The sequence below is a fragment of the Onychostoma macrolepis genome, chromosome 14, assembly GCF_012432095.1.
Source record: "Onychostoma macrolepis isolate SWU-2019 chromosome 14, ASM1243209v1, whole genome shotgun sequence".
Lineage (NCBI taxonomy): Eukaryota > Metazoa > Chordata > Actinopteri > Cypriniformes > Cyprinidae > Onychostoma > Onychostoma macrolepis.
The window spans coordinates 17218836-17227856 of NC_081168.1; the positions used below are offsets into that span (position 1 = coordinate 17218836).

Consider the following 9021-nt stretch of genomic DNA (forward strand, 5'->3'; position numbering starts at 1 on the left):
GTGTTCACTGCTGTGTGTGTGCACGTTGGATGGGTTAAATGCAGAGCACAAATTCCGAGTATGGGTCACCATACTTGGCCGTATGTCACTTCACTTTCACTTTCACTTTTTAATGAACCGGAAGTCTCACCCTATAGGCTTACTTCCGCGTTGAAGAAAAAGGTGGATAAGCCATTATGCTTAATACGACTAACGTTAACCGAAATCTATGAAACGTGTAACGTTAACTTAATGTAAACCACAGTATTGCGCTCATTTGAAGTTAACATGGGCGTGTTGAATGGGTTCTTGCATGTGTAAACTTTTGCAATTGTCCCGTGAAGTAAAAGACGACATTAAACGTGACTAACAACAAGCCACGGTGAAATGTCGCTTTTTCACTGCGTTTCTGGTCTGTGAAGGCGCTTTGGAAGAGAAGTTAGTCATTCTGAATGAAAATGAACAACTGAATCGTTTCACACGGCCGTTCACAAAGCCTCTCAGTCAGTTCCCTAGGTAGTGAATCACTAGTGCACACGAGTCCCTGCACAGGGAAAGACTTTGGCTCAGTAAACACTGGGACAACTGATCAATCAATTTGTAAAACGTCACCATTTATCATCAACAGGCAGGACCGTTATATTTTTATATTATTTTATGCTATTTGAGGTAACTTAGCCCTATGATGTGAAATATACATGTTCTATTACAAATCCAGTCAACATCAATGCTCCCTGTTGTGCAATGGAAAAAAAAAAGGTTGCAACTTCTTTCTCATCACAAATTTAATTAAATGATATTGATACATTGTAAATGATTTAAAAGGCATCATTTAATTTTTTGAACTTAAAATGTACTTTTCTTTCTCCATCAGGGTGTGGCCAAAGGTTTCATTGGTACTTTGTCATCGTTGCAAGATTTCAGATGCTACCCAGTCAGTTCTTCCAAGGCACCAAACACTGGCACGTGACCAGACCACTCCACTGCAACTACATACTGTGTGTGTACTTTCAAGAATAGGAGTTTATTGTTTTCATTCCAGGTAATGTGTGTAAATGTTTTGAGTTTTTCCTACAATTATAATGTGCTTTACTGTTCTCAGTGGCATCTACGCTAATATTAGTCTGTTTCATTCTTATTCCGATGTGAATATTGCCACCCAGTACGTATCCAGATCAGATGGTCACTGCAGTCACTCAGATCCAGTCCGTATCCAGATCAGATGGTCACTGCAGTCACTCAGATCCAGTCCGTATCCAGATCAGATGGTCACTGCAGTCACCCAGATCCAGTCCGTATCCAGATCAGATGGTGGATCAGCACCTACACTGTAAAAAGTGATAAGTTGACTTAACTTAAAAAAATTGAGGAAACCCGTTGCCTTAAAATTAAGTACATAATTTGTTTTTAAAAAGTTAAGTGAACTTGACAATTCAATTAACTTATTTTTTTAAATTATCATTTACTTGAAAAAAACTGAGGAAACCCATTGCCTTAAAATTAAGTTAAGTCAACTTATCACTTTTTACAGTGTATTGGAAGAGAGCTGAACTGGATGATGTCAACACTGAATCACCATTGAACTGACTTTAACTGGAATAATGGCTTATTGTACTCTTGCATTATTGACAAACTACACTGTAAAAAGTGATAAGTTGACTTAACTTAATTTTAAGGCAATGGGTTTCCTCAGTTTTTTTAAGTAAATGATCATTTAATGATCAGCATTGTCAAGTTCACTTAACTTTTTTTTTTTAATTATTATTTACTTAATCATTTTAAGGCAACGGGTTTCCTAAATTTTTTAAAGTTAAGTCAATTTATCACTTTTTACAGTGTATTTTCCTGTTTGACTCTGTAAAGCTGCTTTGACACAATCAGTATTGTATAAAGCGCTATGTAAATAAAGGTGACTTCACTGTAAAAAATTGCTGTAGTTTCTACAGCAAAATTTTACAGAATTTTACTGTTTAAACATTTTACAAGATTTAGCTGTAATTCGCAATGCATTATGGGTCAAATAAGGTTTTACAGTTGTTAACTGTATATTTCTATGTCAACTGTAATTAATTTACAAGAAGCAGGTGTTATCACTGTAGCTCCTGCTTTTTACACTACTTTACTGTAGGGTGGCATTATGGGATTGTGCGCGCATCGTTCAAATCTGAAATCCAGCCGACTGGAGCAGTGCCAGAACTATTGAAGATTAGAGGCGTTATTCATAATTCCTGGTAAATTCACTTAAGAAATATATCCTTTTATATTTATTTAAGTTAATGTATAAGTTAAATCATGTAACAATAGCCTGCTATCACACATTTAGACAAGCGGCCTTGGTATGTGCAGTAAAATGGAAATTGCTATCATAGCATAGTTAGGCTGAATGCTGCATTTTTCTCATTTTGGCAGTTTAATTTTCTTATTGAGAGCATTTAAAGTCGTGTTTACCCAACTTTTAACGTAATGCCCAGTGTGAACGATTGACATTGTTAACTTCTATCTGTCGAAATAACTGACGAACAGCAAAATATGTGAAATTTCATTTGTTTATGTGTTCAACTGTCCCATATTGACCTGACATCTTACTATAATTAGAAACAACATGTAAATGAGAATTTGTGTCTACTGCCACTGTAGTTGTACTCGACATTAAAGCTTGTCTGGGACAATTTTTTTGTGAAATACATCTTTAACGTTACATACCGGATTGGACAAGTTAGCCTGAAAAAAAAAAATAACTAGGGAAGCATCGAATCGCGAGACTGATTCTGATTTTGCTAATGTTACATTCAACATCAAAACAAATAACGTTAACAGCACACATAAACTCACGGAAGAAACATGAGGTAAATGTTCAAACTGTTGAGTTTATTTATAACACATGATATTGTTAAGTAGCATAACAAGTGATCTGTAACAATGTCAACAACAGATCATCTTTTGCTGATTATCACGATTGCAAATGTTACGTAGTTCAATAAACAATTAGTTAACATTAAGTTACTTACTTTTTAGACACAATATTGACTGTTGTTTTATTTCACCAACGAAAATCGTTCCAAACAAAGATAAAAGCAAAACTCAGGGGTGTTTATACTGAATGATTCAGCATCCTGAACGAATCGGTTCAATGAATGACTCAATTGACTCACTCATTAAATTATTTGCTGCCATCTAATGGCGGTTTAGTTTCACGTTAAAAAAGTATCATTGCATTTTTACAACGTTTCTTGTAATTTCAAAAATTAATGTAAAACATTAATGTCATAACACAGTTGTAATTTTGCATTATAAATTATTTATTAATCAAATGTAAAATTTATTTTCAAATATATGCCTTTTTGGGTGTTCATTTTGGTCTCATTTATGTAAATGCATTTTTTTTTTTTAAATCACAAGATAATTTTCATTATTTCTTGTAGGTGCAAAGAATAGCAGCTGATGTGGAGAAACGTTTGATGCTTCAAGACTCTCTGAAGCTGATTATATTAGGTAATGTATTAATTCTGTTGTAAATCATTTGATAAACTTGTATTTTAGATTACATTTTAAATTGAAATACTGCATTGTAAGTTACATTATTGCTTCTATTTATTCATTTCAGGTGCACCCAGTGGCTTTTGACTAGGCCTATTCGAGGGTCACATGGTTGTGAATACACACCTCAACTTTGCGGCTGGAATTTCAGTCTTATTACAACTTCAGCCTGGCGTCCCGGGTGCAGGGGACTTTTGCACACTTGAATTAATTTCAAAGGTAAAATGTTTTACTTGAGTAATTTCATTTGTGAAAAAGGTTACTTATTTAGTTTAAGTACTGGTAAATGCTGATTGTATTGTATAAGTGGCATTTTTACATTTATTTTATTGAGCTAGTTTCATTCAATACTGAACTTTATTCTAAAGCTTCTGCTTGTTTTTATGTGCAGATGTTTTGTTGGAATCACAACACTCACTGGATACAAGACGGATACAGAGAGGCAAAACAAGTGGAAAGGTCTCAGAGAAGAGGGACAACCCTCATGTGTGTGCTCATCTCAGAAAGTTGATGGACTTTCAGTATGTATTTATTAAATTGTCTTTTGCAGGAATATTCTAAATTTAATATAACATAAGCTCAAACAACAGAATTTGTGGTATAATGTTGATTCCAGCATTTTATTTTAATCCTTTAACCAAAATTATACAAATTCTGTTGATTGACCTTAATTTTTTTATAGAAAGTAAATGTTCTACTCAGAATATGGCTTATTTTTTGTGATATAACAGTTATTTGTAGTTATTTTGTGATGCTATGCTATTTTTATGATAAGATTTTAACTGTTGAAAGACTGACATTTTTATTTTTACCAGTAAAAGCCTTGCAATGTCTTTCTGCCAGTTTTAATAAATATTTATTTGCAACATCTTTGACTTGGTTTTTATTCATTTGTAAATGTATTAAGATAGTTCTCATGATAATTCATTTAAATCAGTATTTTACAGTTTACTGTTAAAATTATTCTTTGCAGCATTTTCATTGTTAAATTATTACAACATCATCTTGGATTTAGGGGTATTTACAGGATTTTATTGGCAACTTTTGTTGCCAGGTAAATACTGTACTTTCGCGAGATTACAAAATATTGCTGTAATATAAACTACAAGTTTAATTCAATGTTACTGTAAAAAATACTACAAATGACTGTATTTCATATAAAGAAATTAACTGTGATTTGCTTTGCAGTATTATACTGTAATCCATTTTACAGCAATTACCATCATTTTTACAAGATTTTATTGGCAACTTTTTTGCCAGTAACATCCTGTAAATTCTACGGTACATTTTTTACAGTGTTGATTTGATTTTGTATACACTGTAAAAAGTGATGTTGACTTAACTTAAAAAAAAATTGAGGAAACCCGTTGCCTTAATTTTTAAGTAAATGATAATTAAATTGAATTGTCAAGTTCACTTAACTTTTTTTTTTAAATTATGTACTTAATTTTAAGGCAACGGGTTTCCTCAATTTTTCTAAGTTAAATCAACTTTCACTTTTTACAGTGTACTGTAACACCTGGTTCAATGTTTTTTTTTTTTTTACTTCTGCCTCATTTTAAAGATGTAATTGTGAACAGTACTAATATTGGTCACACTTTATATTAGGTGGCCTTAACTACTATGTACTTACATCAAAAAATAAGTACAATGTACTTATTGTGGTCATATTGTATTGCAAAACACTATTGCTGCTACTGAGGTGGGATACGGGTAAGGTCAGGGACAGGTTTGGTTGTCTGGGTAGGTTTAAGGGTGGGTTGAGCTGTAAGGGATTGGTCAACAGTGTAATTATAAATTTAATTGTAGAAATTAATTACAGATGTAATTACATATAGGTATTTTTTAAAATATAAATACAATGTAAAAACATGCATGTACACAATAAGTGCATTGTATCAAATAAGTAATTTAAATGCAAGTACATTGTAGTTAAGGCCACCTAATATAAAGTGGGACCCTAATATTTGTAAATGTTTGTTTGCTAACAGTTTGTTTAGCTTGTTTAGTTTTTTCTTAGTTCATTAAACAAAGTTTAAACTGAATTTTGCAGTTGTATTACAGATGTAATGTTTGTCAACTGGAGCTTTAAAGGGATAGTTCACCCAAAAATGAAAAATTGCTGTTAATTTACTGACCCTTAGGCCATCAAAGATTTAGGTGACTTTTTTCTTCATTCCTGTACGTTTAGTTTATATGAAAAATGTTATGAATAGAGATTATTTAAAAAAGGATATGTGTTGTAAAGTGTGTGTTTTTAGTCATTGATAAACACCAGTTAATAATTTTTAATTTTTTTAAACTATAAAAATGTATATATATATATATATATATATATGTGTGTGTGTGTGTGTGTGTAATATGAGACACACCAATTTTCAATATCAAGCAGTAAAACGAACTGTTTTGTGCAACTAAAAATAGCTGGAGACGGAAGCTAGACCCATAGAACTTACAAATGGCCACGCCCATTTTTACATCAAGAAAAAGGTGGATAAAAGAAAGACCGTGCGATCTCTTCACATAACGTCACGTAAGCTATATGATGTAACTTACGTTTGTGTATGAATATATACACGTTTTAAATAGGTTTATTCAGTCTAAAGTTAGTATAAAAGGGATAGTTCACCCAAAAATGAAAATTCAGTCATCATTTACTCTCCCTCAAGTAGTTCCAAACCTGTATGAATGTCTTTGTTCTGCTGAAGATATTTTGAAGAAAGTTTGTAACCCGGTTGTTTTGGGGCACCATTGACTTCCATAGTAGGGAAAAAAAATACTATGGAAGTCAATGGTGCCCCAGAACTGCTCCGTTTCCCACATTCTTCAGAATATCTTCTTTTGTGTTCAGCAGAACAAATACATTCGTACAGGTTTGGAACTACTTGAGAGTGAGTAAATGACAGAATTTTCATTTTTGGGTGAACTATCCCTTTAAGTGCCACTTGACATACCGGACACGTGAACTTTACAAGATGGCGGCACTGTTTCTCCCACGAAGTCACTCAGGCTCGTGCACGAGCGGATGATCTCCATGTTGGCTGGATTTGTTTTTATTAGTTTAGTCAACATTTAGCATTCTGAAAATGACCATTATTTAATGTTTTTAAAATATATTTGTGCAGACGTAATATATGTCTTCTCAACTAAGCCCAAGCAATAAAATTAGTTCAACTTTATTTTTGGTTTTCCAACATTTGGTTAACTGGATTTCTCTTTTCTTTTTTCCCCCCCTCCTTCCTGAAGTGCTGCAACCGGTTCTGTAAATTCTAGTTAATTGAAATGAATTGAGTGGGCAAAACTCTGGACTTTGACCTGTCAGAATGACCATGAGCCTTTAGAAATGAGGACAATCCCAAAAAAAAATACTGAACATACAACAATTTTTATTATCTGATAATAGTTCAAGCAAGTAACAGGTACACACACACAATGATGAACAACAAATATTCTTTATTCAATTTTACTTTCACATATTGTTTTTCTTGTCATGGTTCTTACGAATTTTGTTTGCATAAAAATGGTTCATGCATGCATTATTGATCCGATTTGTCCAAACTTGGCTTCTGGTCAGATGAGCTGTGCTTGACCACATCACAGAGTTCTGCAATAACAGAAGGAAAAAAAAAAAAAAAAAGTTCAGTTTTTAATGTGCATTGTTTTTGCAATTAATTGAGTCAATTAATTCTGATTTCTTTTTGATTTTGGGGTTAAATTATGACTTGGACATGTTCTTGACAGATTTAACTGTAACAGCTGTATCTGAAATCATGTTTTATACATGTGTGATATTGATTCTCACAAGACCTGGAGCTGTTTTCTCAAAATCACTACTAATAACTGTTGCTTTCATTGAAAACTACAAGAACTTGAAACTCAAACTGACCTGTTACTCCATCATAGGAGTACTGGGTTTCTCTTTTGAATCCAAGACACTCGGCTTGCTTCCAGTAGGTGTCCATGTCAGACTGAGTTGAGTTGCTCTCTCTCTCTGCGGGAGCAAAGATGACAAAAAAAATGAATGTCTTGGAATACATCATTTTAACATGTAATCTATGGATTTTGTGACTTACTGAAAAAGTACAGAGACTTCATGGTCTCATTTTTGAATTGGCTGATGAAGCTTACGGTGGTACAGTCAGGACAGGATGGCAGGAACTTGCCCTCTGATATTGTGTCATTCTCTGTGGATCAAACACCAGCATAACATTCATTAGTGCTCAGTACCCATGAGTATTACCTGAAATAAGCTTTTGTTAACTTACCATCGGCATAAAAAGTATTATCTTTAAAAATTGTGTTGATGGTGCTAAATTCACACTTTCCTTTTCTGAGAGGGAGAGAGAGAGAGACCAGATTCAGAATGCTGGCCATCATCATAAAATTTATTCAGATTAGCAAAACATGTTATAAACAGGAAAGTCTTACAGCATGTTCCCTTGGCTGACGGTTAAAGTGTTTGCAAGAGTGCTTGGTCCAAACTCTACCCATGAGCTGTTCACAGTCTTCAGGATATCTGTAAATAAGTGGTGATCAGCTATGCCTTCAAGGAAGATCCATTTACCCATGATCTATTTGGAAGAGAAAAGAAGTTGTGAAATTTAAGATCCTTATATAATCTCCAGTAGCGTTAATACTATAAAAGAATACTTGCTCTAAAATATATTAATAACGCACTTACACTTTTCTTGTCATCCTCCAGGGTTAGTGGTGTTATGAGCTCCTTACAGTCTGGCAGAGATGCCTGACTCAGACTAAACAGGCCCAAAAGAGCAGTCAAGACCACCAAAGTATACATTGTAGAACTTCAGAAGAGAATTTCAGATTATTATACTGCATCACCTGGAGAACAAGTACTTTATATAGAACATCTTATTGTCAGGGATTCGTCACAATCACTCCAGTCACCATCCAGGACAATCACCTGCATACTGATCACCCGCACCTGCTGTCACCAATCAAGACACACTATAAACACCCCCCACTGTTCACCTACATGGACTATTCTGGACGCCCTCGCTCTGATTTACCTTCTGGTTCCCATCTGATTCACCACCGACTCCAGAGTTCCTGCTCTGCGCTCTCCAATGAACCTGTCATTGAAACACACCATCAGTGCACAGCTAAAAACTCTGAAATTATCCTTCTATTTGATTACTCACCTGCCCTTGCTCCTCATGTTCCAGTTTCCCGCTCCCTTCAATAAACCATCTTGTTTTGCACTCACCTGTTGTTTCCTGCCTTGTTTTGTGACACTTATCACATAACATCTGGATGTTCAGAAGTGATGCAACAGTTTGCTTTTTTGTGATGCCGGTGCCAGTAACTTGAAGTGATTTAAACAGTAAAATTATGGACTTTAGGGATCAGGTAATTCCTGAGGTGACACAATATGCAAGTAATTCTGCAATAACAGAAGAAAAAAAAAAAAAAAAAAAAAAATACTGAACATACAACAATTTTTATTATCTGATAATAGTTCAAGCAAGTAACAGGTACACACAC

The 9021-nt window shown here is 34.1% G+C and overlaps 1 protein-coding gene and 1 long non-coding RNA gene across 2 annotated transcripts; one reads left to right on the forward strand and one right to left on the reverse strand.

The window, feature by feature from the left end:
* Positions 1–1761: 1761 nt before the first annotated feature.
* LOC131553729 (uncharacterized) lies at positions 1762–4498 on the forward strand. The gene is made up of 4 exons (XR_009274245.1): positions 1762–2210; positions 3402–3471; positions 3584–3735; positions 3908–4498. It is a non-coding gene; the product is annotated as an uncharacterized LOC131553729 (long non-coding RNA).
* Positions 4499–6933: 2435 nt separating this feature from the next.
* LOC131553725 (saxitoxin and tetrodotoxin-binding protein 1-like) lies at positions 6934–8374 on the reverse strand. Its single transcript, XM_058798576.1, has 6 exons — positions 8198–8374; positions 7945–8087; positions 7782–7846; positions 7590–7700; positions 7403–7507; positions 6934–7120 (listed from the first exon to the last, which is right to left on the reverse strand). The coding sequence occupies exons 1-6, from the start codon at positions 8312–8314 to the stop codon at positions 7053–7055; spliced, it is 609 nt and encodes a 202-aa protein (XP_058654559.1). The 5' UTR covers positions 8315–8374; the 3' UTR covers positions 6934–7052.
* Between the last annotated feature and the right edge of the window lie 647 nt (positions 8375–9021).

Coding starts and splice junctions, on each gene's coding strand:
- LOC131553725 (XM_058798576.1), bottom strand. CDS start 8,314: ATGTATACTTTGGTGGTCTTGACTGCTCTTTTGGGCCTGTTTAGTCTG. Junction 8,088..8,197: donor TGGAGGATGACAAGAAAAGT/GTAAGTGCGTTA, acceptor TCTTCCAAATAG/ATCATGGGTAAATGGATCTT. Junction 7,847..7,944: donor GTCAGCCAAGGGAACATGCT/GTAAGACTTTCC, acceptor TCTCCCTCTCAG/AAAAGGAAAGTGTGAATTTA.